This window comes from Pseudorca crassidens, chromosome 15, assembly GCF_039906515.1.
Source record: "Pseudorca crassidens isolate mPseCra1 chromosome 15, mPseCra1.hap1, whole genome shotgun sequence".
NCBI classification, from domain to species: Eukaryota; Metazoa; Chordata; class Mammalia; order Artiodactyla; family Delphinidae; genus Pseudorca; species Pseudorca crassidens.
The window spans coordinates 35,086,324-35,107,225 of NC_090310.1; the positions used below are offsets into that span (position 1 = coordinate 35,086,324).

General features: G+C 43.4%; 2 protein-coding genes across 12 annotated transcripts in view; one reads left to right on the forward strand and one right to left on the reverse strand.

Annotated features, from left to right (window-relative positions):
- Positions 1-8,446, reverse strand: part of UBN1 (ubinuclein 1) — a 48,469-nt gene extending 40,023 nt beyond the window's left edge. For 4 of the 6 annotated variants that reach the window (XR_010934974.1, XR_010934972.1, XR_010934973.1 and 1 more), the window contains exons 1-2: positions 7,753-8,445; positions 3,209-3,496 (exon numbers count right to left, since the gene is read on the reverse strand). Coding sequence is in view for 2 of the 6 variants with exons in the window: in XM_067706740.1 (XP_067562841.1) it covers positions 3,209-3,457 (249 nt within the window). In the remaining 4 variants the exon portion in view is untranslated. Of the gene's footprint in view, positions 1-3,208; positions 3,497-7,752 lie in introns of all 6 variants that reach the window. The other 2 variants (XM_067706739.1, XM_067706741.1) reach the window with 2 other exon arrangements.
- A 104-nt stretch (positions 8,447-8,550) lies between these two features.
- GLYR1 (glyoxylate reductase 1 homolog) overlaps positions 8,551-20,902 on the forward strand; it is a 36,467-nt gene continuing 24,115 nt past the window's right edge. For 5 of the 6 annotated variants that reach the window (XM_067706746.1, XM_067706743.1, XM_067706744.1 and 2 more), the window contains exons 1-3: positions 8,551-8,671; positions 9,711-9,747; positions 10,907-10,986. In XM_067706746.1, the coding sequence (XP_067562847.1) occupies positions 8,634-8,671; positions 9,711-9,747; positions 10,907-10,986 (155 nt within the window). In that variant the 5' untranslated portion in view covers positions 8,551-8,633. The remainder of the gene's footprint in view (positions 8,672-9,710; positions 9,748-10,906; positions 10,987-20,902) is intronic. The other variant, XM_067706742.1, reaches the window with a different exon arrangement.

Below are 20,902 nucleotides of genomic sequence, written 5' to 3' on the forward strand. Positions count from 1 at the left end.
CCAATATAACTGATTTCCTTTGTAATCCTAAAAATTATTTTATGCATTTAAAAACATTATTCTAAGAAGGGGTCCATAGGCTTCACCAGACTTCCAAAGAAGTCAATGGCTCAAAAAGGTTAAGAACCCACTGAGCATAGGACAAGTTCTTGACAGCTATTCAGTCTTATTGGTTAGAAGAGTGGTATGAACTTGCACTTCTCTCAGAGCTACGAAGAGTCAAACCCAAGTTCATGGCATTACCTTTCCTTGGAAGCTTATCTTGAAGGATCAATAATCTCCCTTCCCTCCCAATCTTAATACTCCCTCCAGATACTTTCATGCGGTTTTCCAAAGTTTATTTATATTCCATAAACTTACTCTTACATTTTTCTTGAGAAAATTTTTCAGAGTTGGACCTTAAGCTTCCATGGTAAGGATCTTAATTTTAATAAAAAACTCCTGTACCAAATACACTTAAGACTTTGGAGTCCAAAAGCACTAAAGATCAGATGCTTGTTTGAAAACAAAATTCTCCCATCTCACCCTCCCATCTCTGCCTACTGAAACTCCACTTACCCATAAAGGATCAGTTAAACGATTTAGGACACACACGTACAATGGGACATTACAGAACATGTACGTATCATAAATGGGTGGTCTTTAAAACCGCTTGTCTGTATCTTCTAATTTTTCTACACTGATCATATGTAACCTAAGTGGTTCAAATAATTTTTAAGAAAACCTACCCACCTGGAGCAGTGCTGGATTTAATGCATACTCCTTAATGCCCTGCAAACAGCAGTCATCCACTATTTCCTGAATGCATGAAGGTCCAGCTCTGTCTCAACACAGCATCTGGAATGTAAGCTCCTCTCTGTCTAAGCCCTCCGGGGCCTGTATTTGTACCAGACTTAAACCATTACCACATTGTGACTTCTGCTACCTGTGCTGGTGTAATTCTCCTAAAACATCTACAAGAGCGCAAAGTTCCTGTGAGGCTGGGACAGCAACTTTCCCACATTTACATAGTCCTCAGCATCCAGCACAGTGCCTTCACATTCTAAGATATACATGCTAAGTGAGTTGATACATGAATGTGTCAGATTACATTGTGCTTTAAACACTGCAGAGTAGACACTGTAATTCAGGAGTTCTGAATCTGAAGGCCAGGAGTGAATCCCCTGAAATTGGATCCAAAGTTCTCTGTGTAAGCCCCATGCATTTTTCTGCAATTGAGGAGGGCATCTGAACCCCCAAAAAGGTGAAATCAGAGCACTGGAGTTCTAATTTCAGTTGACCTACTAATTTGGTTTGAGCCCGTAAATAAATACCTTAACCAATCCCTGCTACTTTTTATTCCTCTCAAGGAAGAAAATCCTGTTCCTACTTTGGAAAAGAGTTCATGAATGGATTTGAAATTACTTTTTCTCAACCTGACCACTGGCCCTCATACAACAGGCTGACCCCTGGCACAGACTGAATTGGCTTCCATTCAGCCAATCAGATCTTTACCAAGGAAACACATTTTTATCTGAGTAAAGAAAAGTGGATAATCCTAACCAAAGGCACTCGCCCCAAACAGCACAACCATGGATTAGACTGCTGGAGCACTGGCTCTGAGGCAATCTGCTAGAAATCATGCACCTGCATGATCTCATCCACACACACCACACCACCCCCACCCCGCAGACACACTGTGAGCCAGGTACTACCCTAATCCCCATTTCACTAAGAGCCACTCTAGAGATCCAAATGCTGCAAATGCAGGACCCTACTCACCTTTCCCTCAGAGGCCAGCCTAGCACACAGGTATACAGTAGGTGCTTATAAATAAATGCTCTTGACCTAGCTCCTACTCAAACTGTATGATTCCATTTATATGAAATACAAAAACATGCAAAACTGATCTCAGCTGTTAGAAATGAGAACAGTTGTTACCCTTGAGGGCTGAGGCAGTATTTTGGGAGGGCAGAAGGAGGGTTTCTAGTGTCCTGGAAAATGTTACATTTTGTAATCCAGGTGCAGATTACATGGGTGTTTGTGAAAATCCATCAAACTGTATGTTTATCATATATGCACTTTTCTCATGTACATAATTCAGTTAAAAAGTTTATAAAAAATTTTTACAATGTTAACGAATTGCCAAAGTATCAGTAATAACTGAAGCTGGGTAATGGGTACATGGGGGTTATTATACAATAGTATAATATAATATAATATGCTCTCTACACTGTACATGTTTGAAACATTCCATACTAAAAAAGTAAAACAAGTCTGCCAAGAAAATAAACAGATCGTTTAAAAAACATTTAAGAAATCAAACTGGGACTTCCCTGGTGGCGCAGTGGTTGGGAATCCGTCTGCCAATGCAGGGAACACAGGCTCAAGTCCTGGTCCAGGAAGATCCCACATGCTGCGGAGCAACTAAGCCCGTGCGCCACAACTACTGAGCCTGAACTCTAGAGCCCGAGAGCCTCAGCTACTGAAGTCCGCATGCCTAGAGCCCGTGCTCCGCAACAAGAGAAGCCACCGCAATGAGAAGCCCGCGCACCGCAACGAAGAGTAGCCCCCACTCGCTGCAACTAGCAAAAGCCCGTGCGCAGCAACAAAGCCCCAGCTCAGCCAAAAATAAATAAATAAATAAACTAATTAATTAATTATTTAAAAATCAAACTGATTCTCAAAAGCCCTAAAGGCTGCCCAATTCCAGTGGGGAGTGGGGGATAAGAAATCCCAACAAAAACAAAACCCACAAAAATAGGTTTCTATCCATCCAGGTAAAGAAACTATTCAGAATATTACTTTTCAAAAGAGATAAGCAGGCTGTGTCTTTTGCTTGCCCTAATATTAGGCACAGTGAGATTCCCTTGGAAAAGAGAAATGTCTAGCATGAAATTCCAGCACTGGAAAAGCCAGGGACTGGTCACACTTACATGTAACATTTATAGACTTGGTATGAAAAAATCTGGTTATTTATTCATATTAGTTAGCCATAATTCAAATTAGCCTTGGATGTGCCATACATTTTCTCTAGCATAAATCAGGAGAATGGTTCTAGAAAGAATTCTATCCGTTCCGACCAGAGGAAAAACCAGCAGACCTTGTGCTTGCTTTGTGGGGGAGCCCAAAGCCTCTCTAGTGCTGCTTCCACCCTCTGGAAGCCCCATCCACACACGCTGCCCAGAGCATTAGATTTGCAGGGTGAGCTGGGGTCACTGGGGTATACCTTGTCTGCAGGCTGAGGTCCTTTCACCTTCCCTCGTAAGTTCTTCACCAGCTCTGGGTAGAAGAACTCTGGGCAGCGCTTGTGATCTGGCTCAAAGAGGGTAAGTGTGATCCGAACAGCTGCTGCAGCGGGCTCAGAGTCCTGATGCTGTTCTGCTCCCCCAACCTCCTCTTTCCGGGATTTCTTCAAAAATGCAGGATTCAAAGAACCTGGGAGAGAGGTGAACTGGACCCTGTGGGGCTCCGACATGGCTACCAACAAGTCTTAACAGGTGTCACTGCATGGCTTCTGTTAACATTGAAAAGAAGAGCCAGGTCAAACCGAGATGATAAAAATGGTGATTTTTCTTGTTCAGTTATACAGATTTAAGTTTAAAAAAAAAATTTCACTGTCAAGAAGAATGACTGTTAAATTTATCTTAACTACCATTTGCTGCTTTTTTCTTCTTAAATACTATTTATTTTAAACATAAAAAATTTCATATAGATATGAAAAGCACCCCAAATCCTATCATTCAGAGATAATCAGTTTAGCATACTTCCTTCCAGTCTTTTTTTTCTATGCATATTCACTAGATTCTTGACACTAGAGAACCCATGCTGATAGAGCCTTAAAGAATCCTCAGAATTGCAAAGAATCCTAGACAAAACTGGTTTTCATTTAATTTATCCAATACATTTTTTTTTTACTTCTGGCTGAGAATAACCTCTGTCTTAAAACCTCTTTATTTTCATCACCAGCAGTTTACTTTCATGTAGGGCCATTCTTCACAATGACAGTTTTTATCAGTTCAGAGAAGTGCTGCCTACCCCAGGATAAGTAAGACCACTGTCTCAGAAGTAGTGTGGCTAGGCTCACTTCTGAACACCAGCCTCTCACCACCCAAACTTGGGCCTCAGCAAAGTGACAAATTATCACAGGCCAAAGACCTTCAAAGTTGCTTGGAAATGATCAAAGTATATTGTGAACTACAGAATTCCAAGGATTTACAGAATATAAACATGTAAATCACACTATATATTGTGTGTGTGCTTTATGTGTAATTTTGTGTCCTACCTTTTAAAACCCACATTCTACCACACCAATAAATAAGAATATTCATTGTAGCCCTGTTTGTATATGAAAAATGACAGAAGCAACCTGAGTATCCAGCATTAAGGGAATGGTTGAAAAAATCGCAGCTTTTTTATTGATTTGTAAGGGCTTTTGACTTGTTATAGATATATAAATAATAAATACGTAATGCCTGTCATAGCTCTCATACTTTCTCCTGCTTTGCTATTTACTGTTTAACTTTGCATAGAGTGAGGTATGTTGAAAGAAATTTTAGCTTTTTATGCAGTTAAAACTAGGCTCTTTTCCCTTATGGCTTCTTCCATTTCTTTTATGCCTATAATGTCCTCCTCCAACCAAATAATACTTGTAGAAGAATTTACCCATTCTTGTTTTATAGATGTATTTTTCACATTGAACTCTTTAATCCAAGTTGAATTTACTATAAGGTGAGAGGTGAGGCCCTAACCTGGTTTCTCCCCAGCATCAATCACCAAATAATTCCTCTTTTCCCTGCTGATTTGGCATATATCATATGTCTTTAATATCTTAAGGTCTATTTCTGAAATGCATCCTGTTATATCCATCTAGTATCTAGATTCCTGAACCAGTACAGCACTGATTTGAAAAATTCGATGGTATATTTCAACAACTTAAAGATTCATTTTTATTATTCTTTTAAAAGTAATACTTGGCTATTCTAGCCTATTAATTATTTCAGATCAATTTAAAAATCACTTTGATAAGTTTCCCCAAAAAGCTCACTGCATTTTGAATGTAAATGAATCATAAATGTGAATTAGTTCAGGAAGATTTATATATATCTTACATATCCATATACATCATGTGTATCTGTATACATGCAATATTCACTTCTTCTATCATGACCATAAAATTGTGATCTATAAGACCAGGTAAGGGAGTAAAATATCTAAAAATCAAGAGTTAAAATAATTTGAAATAGAAAACAAAGCAACTGGCAGCAAAACAGGTTGGTGATGCAAAAGACCATCATGCACTAAGATGTCAAAAGAAATTCCCCTAAAAGAAACTTTCAAGGCCCCCACAACAGTCGTGATTCTCTGAATTGTGGAAATAAATCCCAGCTGAAAGGGATTTCATAAAGGTCCCCCCACTCATAAAAGCAGGCAAAGTGAAGGTGAATGTGAAGGCATAAAGGTCCCCTACTCATAAATGCCGACAAACTCTCACTGTAAGAAGAGAATCTGCATGTTAACTGATGGGATGCAGAAAGGTCATCTTAGAAGTGGGAACTAGGTCCCTGCCCTTGACTAGGCAGTAATTTAAAAATGTAACCTTATCTCATCCCAAATTTTAGATAGTGTAACTTCAATCAACCCAGACGGTAAAAATTCATCTCTTGGTTGTGTAAGTGACTTTGCAGGCCTGCGAAAATACAGAAATAAGACTAGAAAATAAAGTAAATCAAACCTACAGCATATTAACACTTAGATTTTCATTTAAGTTTTACAGTCATCGTGATAATCGCTGTTGCTTGTTACTAAGTCATTTCAAACATTTAAGAGAATCAGACATTTTAATGAATGATGTTAGACTTACAATTTTAATTTGAAATGCTTAAGGTAATATAACTAAATTTGAAAGTGTGCTTTTAAAAGATCTGACTTACATTTACACGTTTATTAGACTAAATTTGAAAGTGTGCTTTTAAAAGACCTGACTTACATTTACACGTTTATTAGACTTAAAAGAGTTAAGTCCTTGGAAAGATTTAACTTCTAGATTTACAAGTTCACTGTTTTAGAATTTTGAAGTATTTGAGAGAACAAGCATATAAAGCTTTAAATGCTGTGTAAAACATTTAAGGGAATTTAATTTCGTAAAAAAGAGCTCATTGTTTACGGGAATTTAATCTATTAACTGTTGCCTTAATTGAAACTTTGTCAAAAATCAAACATTTATTTTTATGTAAACATTAGATTTACAAATAAAAGATTTGTCAACAAAGCTTAAAAGGCTTTTAAAAAGCTAAGCATTTAAATACTCGATTTTAATGAGTTGACCATTAATTCTAAATATTTATTTATTTATTGTTGGCTGCGTTGGGTCTTCGTTGCTGTGTGCAGGCTTTCCCTAGTTGCAGCAAGTGGGGGCTACTCTTCATTGCGGTGCACGGGCTTCTCATTACGGTGGCCTCTCTTTGTTGCAGAGCACAGGACTAGGCGTGCAGGCTTCAGTAATTGCGGTGTACAGGCTTCAGTAGTTGTGGCTCACAGGCTCTAGAGTGCAGGCTCAGTAGTTGTGGCACACGGGCTTAGTTGCTCTGCGGCATGTGGGATCTTCCTGGACCAGGGCTCGAACCCATGTGCCCTGCATTGGCAGGCAGATTCTTAACCGCTGCACCACCAGGGAAGTCCCCATTAATTCTAAATAAAAGTACAGTATTCTACAAACAAAAGCATCCCTCTTAAAAACCTTCAACTGATGTTATCCAAGAAATACTAGCCTCCTTTTCCATCTCAGATTATTCCCAGGAATAGTACTTTTTGTTGTTGTTACATATCCTCTTAATCATATATTCAAAATGATTATTGGTGAAATGTAGAAAAACTGAATTTTATGCTGATTTTGTAATTAGTCTGTTCAAGGAACTCTTATTTATTTTAATGGTTTTCCCTTAACTTTGTTTTTAAAAACAGGCTGTCCCATCATCCACAAAAATGAGAATTTTGTCTTCTCCTTTCTGAAAAATTATGTTTTATTTTTGTTTCATGTCTTATTGCATTGGCTAGAACTGCCAGGATATCAGACAATATATTCTTTACCATGTTCCTGACTCTTAACGGAAATGTCTCTAGATCCAGTGTGAAGTTGATTTAAGATTCATGTATTTTATGAGGTCATTCAAGTATCCTTCCTCAAAATTTAATAATTTTTAAACTAAGAGAGTGTGTTGAATTTTATTAAGGTATATCCTGGAAACTTAAATACGCTTTAAATGATCAACTCGTCTTTAAAAAAACACAAAATAGTTAACAGTAAATGACAGTTCCTGAAAACAGCTGACGGTACTTCAGGGAAACCGAACTCCAAAGAGAAACCAGACTGCGGACAAGCCAGTTCGCTAAAAACCCGCTTACAACCAGTCTCCGTATAACAAAACGCCCATAGGAAACGGCGTGTGGACCTGCCACCTTTTCAAGCAGGCGGTGACTCAAGAAAAGTCCGGTTCTAAGTTAAGTCAACACCTGACTTAACTGTTTGGGTTCTGGAACTGGGATTGGGACCTTTAAATTTTTTTTATTTTCTCCCTAGGATATTGACGTTCAGGCAGACGCTGTGTTGAACTGCTGTTCACAGTTCCCCATTCAATGGTTTAGTTTTAACGTACTGAAACTACGCCTAGCATCTGCCTTCCTGCTGTCACAACTGCCTGCTCCCAACTTCCCTAAAAGTGTCAAACTACAACAAGGCTTACGTGAGAGCCCGGTCCCGACAAACACACGCACCTTTGTCACCGGCGCAACGTAGGCTACACCCCCACGGGCCGCACTCGTCCCCCCGCGGCCGTCCTCATGCCGGCCCGGGAGCCCGGTCTGCGGCGCCGCTAGCGGCCGGCCCCCTAGCCATGCCTCCCGGCGGGCGGCCGCCCTGCGCCGCGGCCCATGGTCAGGTCCCCGCGCGCCCGGGGGGAGCTTCGCCGGCCGTGCCGCTGCGCCGACCCAAGAGGAAGCGAAGAGACGCCGGCTCCACGCCGGCCAGGCAACTCGGAACCTCGGGGCGGGCAGCACTTCGCCCCTGGAGAACTTGCGGCGCGGACGCAGGCTGGGAGCGACTCCCCCGACGCCGGCCTTTAGAAAGCGCGCTCCGCCGCCCGGGGGCGACCACGCAGAGCCCGCCAGGTGCGGGGCCCCGGACGCGGGCGGAGGCTGTCTTCCAGGCCGCGTTGAAGTCCGTCAGGGCAGCTGCCGGCGCGGCAACACGGCCCGCCCGGGGGCCGGCGAGGGAGTAACGGCCGTAACGGAAGCGCCGAGGGGGAGAGGGCTGGAGGCCAGGGCCCGGGGGCGGGGCGCCCGCAGGGCCGGCTCCCTATCTCGTTTGGCCGACCGCACCGTCGCCGCCGCCTCAGACCGCGGCGCTTCGTTGTCACAAGCCGGAGGGAGGGGGAAGGAGCCGGGAGTCTCCGGGATCCGGCGCGCGGAGACCGCTGCTCCCGCGTCACGTGCTGCTAGACCGACCAATAAGCCCCTACGGGCGCGGTAACGTCAAGGCAGCGGCGTGGCCGGTTACGGCCGGCCCCCGTCATGTGACCGGACTCACTCCAATGGGCGGCACCGGGGCGACCTGATGTTCCCGACGGCCCGTGCGTCGGCGGTGGTTGGGTGGTAAGATGGCGGCTGTGAGTCTGCGGCTCGGCGATTTGGTTTGGTGAGTCCGGGCTGCCAGGGCCAAGCGAGGTTCGCGGGGAGCTGCTTCCCTAGGCGTGAGGTGCACGGCCCGCCTCGAGGCTGCTTTTCTATGCGCTCCAGGTCGTGGAGAGAGGGCGAGACAGATGCCGGCGCTGGGAACGAAGCCGGGCGGAAGGGGCAGCCTGGCCCCGGGGGACTGAGCCTGAGGGTGGCCGCAGCGGGCCCGGCTCTGAGCCCCAAGGCTGCCGGGGTAGGGCTGCGTTCCGGACCCGGACGCTGGCGGCGGGGAATGCCCGGCGCCGCGCGGCTCCGGGGGACGCCCGGTCCTCGCCTCGGGGTCTGGCTGGGGCTCCCGGGAAAGGAGGAAAGCCGGAGAGCCCGCGGGGCCATCTCGTCTGGGCAAGCCCGTCGAAACCTGCGTTGCGATGAAACTGACCTGTGCCGGCGGCTCAGCCGGGGGTGTCGAAACCGGCCTGCTGGCGCTGCCCTGTGAAGAAATGGAAGGGGGACTTTTCCTTTACAACCGAAGGGTTGGCAGTGACCAGTACCTTCTTGGGTGCCTCTCGTGGTCTGCTTCTGTGTCCCAGACAACCGCCCGAACCGAGACTGACTGTCGCCGCCTCCCTCGAGCTGCGTAGCTCGTTTCTCGACCCAGAGGAAGGGCTTCCATAAGCATTTGTCAAAGCCGGGCTGGTGAATTAAACCAGACTTTGTAAGGGGAAGTCTGTGTTTACAGAGCGAACTGCCCCCCACCCCCGTCACGTCACGGAGAGGCTCTAGACAAACGACTCTTGGTGGTTTTGTGTTTTTGTGTTTCTTCTCACCAGCAGAATGCCCATACCTATGCACATAAGTCTACAATTTTGCATTGCACTTCTGAGGGACTTGGGCCTCTTGGGCCCAGCTGTGGAAGTCACGTTAAGAACTCCGGGTTGCCATCTTTTCTTCTGGCACTTGAGGGTGGAAGTGGAGATTTAGGGAAATAAATTGCATGTTGAGTGAGTTGAAGATGGACTGGCTTTTCCAGGGCAAATGCTGACTCTCTTTGTTTTCTCTAGGGGGAAACTTGGCCGGTATCCTCCTTGGCCGGGAAAGGTGAGTGTCTTGCTACTAAGACGTCTAAAGTTGGGTTTGAGGAAGGGGAGAATGTAAGATGTATTCCCCCTCAGTTTCTAGCATTGAGTTAAACTGGGCTTATTTAAATAACACTCGGAATTTTTTTCTCTTTAGTATCAGTTTATTTAGAAACGGCAGTATAATATAAACCAGATCCTTTAATCTGTAGTAAGTTATTATTTTTTGAATCAGAGGTGGTTTGTGATAAAGTCTTTTAATCCTGAAAATCCATTCTAACTTGAATTTAGCTTTGCAGTTAAATCTAACAAAAGGAGAAGCAAATAAATTTTCCAGGAAGAAAAATCTAAATGTAGGTTAGTGAAAAGTCAAAGTATTTTTGTCCCAACTAAGTTTAAATCTTTTTTCCATTTTACCATATGTGCTACTCCAGTGCATCTTTGCAGAAGTTGGCATTCCACATTTTGCATGAGGCGATCCCTCATAGCTTTCCAAATGTTCTGTTTTTATATTCTTGCTAGGAGCCCAGGAAATGTCTTTAGACTGTCTCTTTGCAATATGGCATTTTCAGTGCCTCAGTTGTTCTTCATTGTCGCTGTTACCTGTCTCAACTCTTCCTGCACAGAAGTATTTTTAAGAATATTCTCTATATTTCTTCAGTGATGACAGGCTCACATTGCAGGGGGTAATGACGTTGGCCTTAGTTTTAACTGCTTTTAAAACAGGGCCGGGCTTCCCTGGTGGCGCAGTGGTTGAGAGTCCGCCTGCCGATGCAGGGGACACGGGTTCGTGCCCCGATCCGGGAAGATCCCACATGCCACAGAGCGGCTGGGCCCGTGAGCCATGGCCGCTGAGCCTGTGCGTCCGGAGCCTGTGCTCCGCAATGGGAGAGGCCACAACAGTGAGAGGCCTGCGTACCCCACACACACACAAAAAAAACAGGGTCATTTTAGTGAAAGGTATATTGTATCTGCTGAACACTGTAGATCATAGTAGATGTAGGGAACTCCTGGCATATTTGCACATTTCCACATATCTCAGTAGAAAAGTGACAGATTTGGACAGAAACTAGGCCCTGTGTTTGGTTTTGTTTTTTAAGATGTACTTCTTTTGTTTTATTTTTTTTCTTACCAACTTATACCTGTGGAAAAAAGCCTTTTTCTTCCCTTTCATCCCCTAGATTGTTAACCCACCCAAGGACTTAAAGAAACCGCGTGGGAAGAAATGCTTCTTTGTAAAGTTTTTTGGAACAGAAGATCAGTGAGTAGTGCTCACCAACAGTTTCACTTTGCCTACGTTTGGGAGTTGCCCTGGGTTGAAGCTGCTTTGTGAATATTCTATGGATCCTAGTTCAGTCTCATTGTAGTCTGTAAGAATGGCATATCATTCTGGCTTCATACCTAAGTAAAAGGTGCTATTCTTATCTCCCAGAAATTGTCCTGGGCAGCTGTCCTGGGACCAGTGACAATGTCAGTCAGGTGGGAAGTGGGGTGCCACCTTCCAAATATGATAACCTCGTTGAGATCAGTTCTCACGTCTCTTTACCCAACCCCACAGGCAGTTCCTTTTATCAGGGCCATGTTTGGTTCTCTTTTAATGGCTGTTTATCATCGTAGCTCAGGCATGAGGTATGCAGTGAAAGCTAAAATTTCATTCATCTTAAAGTAATTGCTTAGTCTTGTTCTTGTAAAACTAGATGATTTGATCTAGTGTTCTAACGGTAAAGCCTTTTTTTTTTAATCTTCATTGGAGTATAATTGCTTCACAATACGTGTTAGTTTCTGTTGTACACCAAAGTGAATCAGCCATATGCATACATATGTCCCAGTATCCCCTCCCTCTTGAGCCTCCCTCTCATCCTCCCTATCACACCCCTCTAGGTCATGGGAAAGCACTGAGCCCATCTCCCTGTGCTATGCTGCTGGTTCCCACCAGCCAACTGTTTTACATTCAATAGTGTATATATGTCGATGCTACTCTCACTTTGCCCCAGCTTCCCCTTCCACCCCATGTCCTCAAGTCCATTCTCTATGTCTGCCTCTTTATTCCTGCCCTGCAACTAGGTTCATCAGTACCTTTTTTTTTTTTTTTTTTGGTTCTATATATATGCGTTAGCATACGGTATTTGTTTTTCTTTTTCTGACTTACTTTACTCTGTATGACAGACTCTAGGTCCATCCACCTCACTACAAATAACTCAATTTCGTTTCTTTTTATGGCTGAGTAATATTCCATTGTATATATGTGACACATCTTCTTTATCCATTCATCTGTTGATGGACATTTAAGTTGGTTCCATGTCCTGGCTATTGTAAATAGTGCTGCAGTGAACGTTTGTGGTACATGTCTCTTTTTGAATTATGGCTTTCTCAGGGTATATGCCCAGTAGTGGGATTGCTGGGTCATACGGTAGTGCTATTTTTAGTTTTTTAAGGAACCTCCATACTGTTCTCCATAGTGGCTGTATCAGTTTACATTCCCACCAACAGTGCAGGAGGGTGCCCTTTTCACCACACCCTTTCCAGCATTTATTGTTTCTAGATTTTTTGATAACAGCCATTCTCACCAGCGTGAGGTGATAACTCATTGTAGTTTTGATTTGCATTTCTTTAATAATTAGTGATGTTGAGCATCTTTTCATGTGCCTCTTGGCCATTTGTATGTCTTCCTTGGTGAAATGTCTATTTAGGTCTTCTGCCCATTTTTTAACTGGATTGTTCTTTTGTTATTGAGCTCCATGAGCTGTTTGTATATTTTGGAGATTAATCCTTAAGAGGTTTATAGTGTCTGGTCTTACATTTAGGTCTTTAATCCATTTGGAGTTTATTTTTGTGTATGGTGTTAGGTAGTGTTCTAATTTCATTCTTTTACATGTAGCTGTCCAGTTTTCCCAGCACCACTTACTGAAGAGGCTGTCTTTTCTCTGTTGTATGTTCTCACCTCCATTGTCATAAATTAGGTGACCATATGTGCATGGGTTTATCTCTGAGCCTTCTATCCTGTGCCATTGATCTATGTTTCTGTTTTTGTGCCAGTACCATACTGTCTTGATTAGTGTAGCTTTGTGGTATAGTTTGAAGTCGGGGAGCCTGATTCCTCCAACTCCATTTTTCTGTCTCAGGATTGCTTTGGCTGTTCGGGGTCTTTTGTAACAGTAAAGCTTTTTAACCAGATCTGTTTTAGAGTTGAAATCAGGACTATTAATTTGAGATTCTTCAATAGGCCATATAAGAAGTCACAGTGAAGCAAAGAATGTGTATTTGAGTTTCCAGCGACTTGTTTAGCTTTCTCATCACTCCATCAAGTTGATTGCCTGGGTCTAGCTAGATGGTTTGATTTAAGTAGTTGTGTTTCTATTTATGATTCTTACAGGAAAACGTAGCTTTGGGTTTGAAAAATGTATGTGACTTTCCTGATATATCTAATACCAACATTTAAAATATACATTTCTAGAAAGCGATATATAATATTCCATAGGAAAATCTCTTACAACAGTATTTTTCACTGGCAAGCTTATGTGTCAGAGTGCCTACCCTGGTTTAGAGTTTGCATGGCATGTCTACCTTCACCAAAAACATATACAGACATACCCAGCCCCAGTTCTTGTCACAAGCTAACTCAGCAGCCTTTTGGTGGCAATATTTCAAGGGAGTCACTGACCCAGAGCTGTGAGAGCAAGAGACAATCTGGAAGAGGGAATGTTCTGGTAATGCCTTGAATTTACAGCAAAGATTGTCTGGATGCAGACAAGTGGAGCCACACTCCACATTGCTGGACACCAAAGGGAACTTCCAGAAAAGCAAATGCTGTGGTCCCCGTCTTCCAGGGACTCAGGACAAGACATAAACTCAGGTGACAAGACGTAAACATTTTAGATGGGATTAAGTGCAGAATGAGCGATGTGTAGAATTATTGTTAAAGGGTTCTAGAACAAGAAGAGATCAGCAGAGAACAGCTAGGTCAAAGAAGGTTGCTGGAGAGATGGGATTTAGGTCAAACTCTGGAGGATGTCTAGAATTTGGACAGGCAAGAATAGTAAAGGCATTCCAGGCAGTGGGGCTACTGTAAACCCCTGGGAGTTAAGTTGGATGTGTGGACAGAGAGAGCCTTCCTGCGTGAGGTAAAGAACTTGTGCTTGGGGAGAACAGGGGCAACGTGGTTGGCCCAGCTTGGTTAACTAAATGAAGAAGTACGCAAGTCTGAAACACAAATGGGACCTCATAGAAAGTGGGGAGTTAATCAGCTTACAGGAGACCTGAAAGCTATTGTGTTTTTATGATAATTTTTTAAATGCTAGAAGGCTAGAAGAATAAACTGTCGTCCCTATGTATACAAAATACTACAAATAGGACACAGGAAATTGGACCTGAGGGAATCTCAGCACTCAAGCACTCAACCAGGCAAACCTTTGAAGCCAGTGAAAAGGATGAGTTTCCTGGAACAAAAATAACGTGTTGGTGGTGGTGATGATGTGATTTCTAACTAAAGTTCTTTGAGGAGATTCATAAGCAAGTGGATACACAGCTGTGGCTAGGTATAATATCTTTAGTCTTCTAAACCTCCTTGATAGTGTTTGTAAAAAACCATTTAAAAATTAAGCTATCAGGGAACATGTTAACTTTTTGTGGCTAAGCGGTTGCCTTCATGAAAGGAAACAAAGGTTAAGGATCTACAGTACGTCTCTAAAGGGAGAAGGGTTCTTAGTGATCAGTGTTAGGCAGACTTTATTTAGAATCTTTGTATTAACTGAAGGCAAAATCTCCAGATTGTTTGGTAGCAGTGAATTACTTTGGGGAAAGAGCTCTGGCTTGTTACCAGCCTAATGTATATTCAGATACCACTTTTGCCTGCTCTGTGATACGGGCTGCTTCACTTTTCTAAGACTCTTTGTCCTCGTCCACATGTGGGGATAACACCCCCTACCTTGTAGTTACGAAGAAGTAGCATCACTTACTCATAATATTGGTTGGCAAGAGCAGGTGTTCAACAAACATCAGGTCGGGGTATAGATCTGTTACAAAAGAAAAAGCTGATTAGAAGCAGGTGGCTTTAAGTAAGGAAAATGTGAGAGAGAGAGAGAGACAGACCCTGCCCATGGTAGGGCAGAGTGGGGAGGATCTGTGTTTGAAAAGAAAGGCATCTGAGAGTAGGAGATTCCTAAGGATGTCAGCCAGGCCTGTTGTTTTGACCATAAAGGCATTGAACACAAAACAGTACATTGTTCCACCTTTTTCTGTTTGGTTGGTTTTGTTTTGTTCTTGTTACTCTTTTTCTTATTTTTACATCGTTCCTCCTTTATGTAAAAACTGTATCGTGCCTCACCAGGAGTACTATGTGCTGTCTAGTCTATCATTCTAATGGGATCTGATGGAACTAGTTAACATCGGGAAAGGGGACTGAATCAGGTGAAAGAGAGGACTCTTTAATGTGAAAAAGCAAAGACCAAGAAAAGAACACCATCAGAACTGGTGAAATAATGAGCGGCCTTAAAGAGATAAACACTGACTTGTTCATAAATCCTCAGGTGTTTTGACAAGGGGCACCGTGAGTAGAATAAATGTTGTGTGACTGTGTTTAGGACATATATAAGGAGAACTATGTGAGACGTGGTTTAGACAGGAAATGCAAGTGGACCTTTTAGGGATGAGAATGACTTTTTACGAGCAAAGCTGTAAGTGGCTACAGCAGAGGCTGGACTCTACCTCACATTTAATGCTTGATGCCAGGGAGAGGGGCGTGTGCTCCTGGCATGTTCTAGGGGCTCCGTTGGTCACTGGGCCCTGACCTCAGTGGACATGTTCTGACCCAGTGAGGCTGTTCTTGTATTCCTGAGGAACATAGGATTCAGTCAGGGATGTTCAGTTTCAAAACTGACATGCTATTTAATGAAAATATAGAGAGATGTGATTTTTTTATATTAAGCAGGGACTTTTATTAAAGAGTAAAAAGGGCAGCTCCTTAAGATAAATGGTGATTTCAATCTTTTAGAAACTTGATTTTCTCTCTTCCTCTTCCAAAACATCTAGCAAATTATGTTGACTTCCCACTGGAAGAGGGAACCAGGAAGAGAGGGCCGGGGGTGATGTCACCAGGATGGCGACATAGTTCGTTCCTGACTTCGCTCCCCCTCACAAAAAGGAAGCGAGGAATAGACCTTCCCAACCAGCCTCCCCTGTGAGGGGAAGGACTTAATATAAGATAGCTGGATTCAGCTGAGCCTAGGTGGCTACATGGGAATTGCCCACAGTCCTTTTCTATTTCGCAAAAATTCAGAGGGGAAAATAACTTCAGTGTAATTTTGCCAACTCCACCACATGACCACATCAAAAGATTAAGTCTCAGGTACATGATGGCCCACTTCGAACAGGTGGCTGCTCATCAGGGTAGAAACTGAGCTCAGGGTTTAAAAGTTTCATCAGTGGCCGTGAATGGCAGAATAGAGGGAGTTCATTTAGTTTGCAGGTGCTCAAAAAACCACCAGAAACAAACCAGTTCAAAGAATACCGTGGGCAAACAATGGGTAAATCCCAAACAAGAGTTTCTGTAGCAGTCAGGAAACAAGGATTTAAGTGATAAGATGTCCAAGGTCCCAGCCTGAGGTACTTTTTACATCAAGCTAGATATAAGGTGGGACAGCCTGGTTGTGAGGTGTCTGAGTGAGTGCTAAAGTAACTTCTAGAGGGAATGCCCTGGCGATCCAGTGGTTAGGACTCCTCGCTCTCACTGCCGAGGGCCTGGGTTCAATCCCTGGTCGGGGACCTAAAATCCCACAAGCCTTGAGGTGTGGCCAAAAAAATTTTTCAAATAATAAATGAAGTAACTTCTAGAAAAGTTTGTGGCTCATAATTAGAAGCATAGCAGATTGGAACCATCTGAGCATCCCCTTTTCTTTTCACCTGGCACCTGATTGACCCACTTTCCCTGCATCCAACACATGCAGTGGTTGGAGAATTGAGCCAAGCAGATAGTGAGAGCCACTGCTCCAGTATTTGGAGTGAGCCAGCAGTGTCCCTCTGCCAGAGCTGGACAGTAGTTATCCTAGAGAGCTCTGAGCAGGTTCTCCCCTCCCAGCGCCAACAGCAGCTCCTGTCCTACAGGTGCCTCCCTTCGTGGCTGAGGCAGTGGACCCCAGGAACAGGTGTCATGCATGAAAAGAAGTGGCTGGCCATGTTGGTATTGGCAGTGCAGCTTGAGAGCCTTATGCAGCATTTGGGAATGTTTTCAAGTTTTGGAAACAAAAATCTTCTAATTCTGTTTTCTCTGCTAGTCTTTGTTTTTTGGGGGTTTTTTTAAAACTTTTTTTAAATTTATTTTGGCTGCGTTGGGTCTTCATTGCTACATGTGGGCTTTCTCTAGTTGTGGCAAGTGGGCTTATTGCTGTGGCTTCTCTTGTTGCAGAGCACAGGCTCTAGGCGCACAGGCTTCAGTAGTTGCAGCACGCAGGCTCAGTAGTTGTGGCGCACGGGCTTAGTTGCTCTGTGGCATGTGGGATCTTCTCGGACCAGGGATCGAACCCATGTCCCCTGCATTGGCAGGCGGATTCTTAACCACTGCACCACCAGAGAAGTCCCTGCAAGTCTTTGTTGATGTCTGTATGATAATCAGTTGCTTGAAATTAACTGAAATTGTTAGTTATTTGTTTTATGGCTTTTTTGGTTGTTTTGTTTTTTGATTTGCATTTTTTTGGGTGTCTTGATTTCTGAATAGCTTAGACTTGGACCTGTAACACCTCAGTAATCCTCAGCCTCTTTCATTGGTTTAAGGGGGTATGGGACAAGCATAGAAATTATTTGTGAAGTACTACAGTACTCCCCAAATCCGGATGGAGAGGTGAACACACATCTCTGACCTCATCCTTGTTCTCACCTGTGGGCTATGCTTGCGTGTGTGTACTCTCTCTCTCCCGCTCAGGTTATTGTTGCTGTGAAGTCTGAGACACATAGACGAGGGTGCTTGAGATTGTTCATAGACTGGCTTCTTTACTATGATATCATAGTTTAGTTTTAATTTAAGGGGAAAGCAGGCCAGAATTATGGAAGTGTTTGAAAATGTGAAATTTTTAAATTTATTTTGAGTGTATAATCGGAAGGTGGCTTAGTGGAAGTTTTATATTCTCAAATGGAAGGCATTTGTGGGAGGTGTATCAGAATACCAGCGTACGTTTGCTGCTCTTGGCCATGTTACAGGTGCTGTTACACAGTCAGCCAGGCAGTAGCTACCCACCTGAGCAGACCTACACAAGGAAGTCATGGGGGAGAACCCTCTGGGCAGTCAGGGTAGCCCATGTGCTAGAGCAAAGGCCTTTATCGTTGATATGTTGTTTTTTAGGAATAATAGATATTCATGGTTTCCCTGCAAATCAAGCTGTAAACCGTTGAAACAATTTCATTCATCCTCATCCCTCAGCCACCCAGTTTCTGGCCCATAGGCATCCAATTATACTAGTTTCTTATGGCGAGTCCCTCCAGAGACACTGCACATCATCATGAAGTTACATGCTCCTTTTTCCTCGTCTTTACACAAGTGCTTGCATACTACACACACTGTTCTGTATCTTGCTGTTTTCCACTTAGCCAAGTATCTTAAGGGACCTTCCATTTCATTCTTTGTAATGATCTCACTGATTGCCAGTTAGCTTGTTTTCGGGCATTTACTTCTACAAACAATGTGTAATTAACTTCCTTGTATATAGAAGCAAGGCCGGTTTGTTAGGCACAACTTGACTAAGCCTGATTTTTTGGACTTCCCAGCCCACAGCAAATTGGTTGGAAAAGGTACAGCTCCATCTAGGCATTGGGAGCTCGTTAAGAGGGAAATCACAAGTTACAGCTTATATCAAGCAAAGAAACAGAACAGTCACTTTAAAAACATACAAACAACAGCAAAAACTACAAAAAGCCTCCGCAACCATACATTTTTTAACCCAGAGGTCAGCAATCCAGCCCCTCTGAAGGTGCCTAGGAGTTGTCATTTACTGGGTGATTATTGAGCACCAGTTGCATGCCACGCCCCGCCTGATGGACCTCAGTGGATAGAGAGTGGGGCTTATTGAAGCTCCAGCTGAAATTCAAGCTTGCCCTTTTTAAGGAGACAGAGTTTTGCAATATAGCCTTCGGAGAGAAAATTATTGAGATGGCCAAAGTGAATTTCAATTCATCTTGCTTTCAAGAGATAATCTTCCTAGGGCTCCAGTGGGCTGGCTTTTTATTTACTGTTTTTCTGACGTGACAGGATGTTTCTCCAACAAGAGGTTGATTTCTTAAGTAGGTTAACATTTCTTGCATTTATCGTGTTGAAGTCATATTTATACTGTCAGTTCTTTTAGCAAATTATTTTCACTTTTCAAAGATGGTCATAAGAGGAAAATTTTAGTATCTCAAATGCCAGTCTTTATTTAGGATGAGTGTCTTTTTGTTTTGTTTTGTTTTTTTAATGCGGTACACGGGCCTCTCATTGTTGTGGCCTCTCCCGTTGCAGAGCACAGGTTCTGGACGCACAGGCTCAGCGGCCATGGCTCACAGGCCTAGCCACTTCGGGGCATGTGGGATCTTCCCAGATCGGGGCACGAACCCGTATCCCTGAACCCATATCCCCTGCATCGGCAGGCGGACTCTCAACCACTGCGCCACCAGGGAAGCCCCAGGATGAGTGAATACTGATTGTACTGTTCTCCTGGCAGAAGTCAGTAATGCACTTAAAATGCTTCAACTAACAGATGGGCATGGATTTATTAGTGCTTCCTCCACAGATGTTCTCACCTTTCCACTTGAATCAGAGGTTCATGTGAGGGGGTTGAGGAAGAGGGAGTTAGGGATTCTTAGAGTCTCTTGTCCCATCTCAAGGGGCTCGATGAAAACCACCCAGTCTTTCTTATGCTAGGAACTTGGGCAGGTCTCAGCTTCTGACCTGAAGCTCGGAGAGGGAGGAGGCTTCTCCTGAGGACTGTGGGTCTTTAAGCTTCATCACTGATACTTGTGTCACCTTAGAGCTGCTATTTAATCTGAAAGTTTGACTTGCTTTTCAGGGTGTGTCTGGCTTTTCTTCTGACTGTGCTGGTGGTTTGTCCTTAGAAATGCTGTAAATGCACTTGCTAAATAATGTAGGGTCAAAATTTAATTCCATTTTTCCTCCTTGTAGATCAGACCCATTGGGTCTGTTGTGTCCAATTTCAAACCTCAAGATGAGTTGGTCACTAGAAGGGTACCTGCTTACTTCATCTCATTGGAGCCCTGTGCAATAAGACCAGCGTCTGAGTGCCCGTTCACTGTTTTATTCTCTCTAGTCTTGTTTACCCATAGATAACATGCCTAGTCCTAGTTTGCAGACTGATGTTCCAGAGATTGTGTTTGTGCAGACCCATCATCACAGCCATTAGCACAACCACTCAAAGCACAGGTGGCTGTTGCTGGGTTGGTAGCTCTATTTTTATGTGCAGAGGTTAGCACTTTTACTGTTATTAGTGAATATTCTCTAGCTTTCTCTAAAGGAAAGAATCCTAAGTTAGTGCGATAGCCTAGTTTCTATATCCTTGACTTGACCCACTTTTTCTGAAGGTTATGCTATGAAACCTCTGAGTATTGCATGGTAAAATATGTAAATCAACTCTTACCTTGCCAAGCCTATAAAATTCTCTCCATTATTACTGGTGTTCTGGAAACTGAATGTCATTTAGGGAAACCACAAAAGCCAGCTGGGGCAGATTTATGCAGGTTAGTATGGTAGGCCAGTTATCCCAGAGTTGATGGCTTTTTTCATTTTCATGTGTTTTGCATTGGTGGTAGGAATTAAAAATCGGAAGAGTATGTTCCCTTTCCTCTAATCTCAAGTAGAATCTTGTTTTTAAAAGCCTCCTTTTGTGACTACTGCCCTTGTTCCAATGTGTCACAAGTTTTGTGTGGTTTAGTAGCCCTGGGTACAATCATTTATGAACAAATAGAGGCTCCAAGGCTGCAGACATTTGTAGAAGCAGCAGATTTTTGAAGGTGTTGCCTTTCTTTAGCCCTCGTAGCATCCCACATTCTCAGTGGATTGACAGGTCATCATTCTGGCTCAGGCTCTTGATGGACAGTGATGCTGCTATGGTTGATAACGCTTCCAAGAGCCCTGATTCCCTGGGATCCACGTGGGGCCATTTGTACTATGTAGTGAGAATGGGAGCGCATCTATAGGTTTCCTC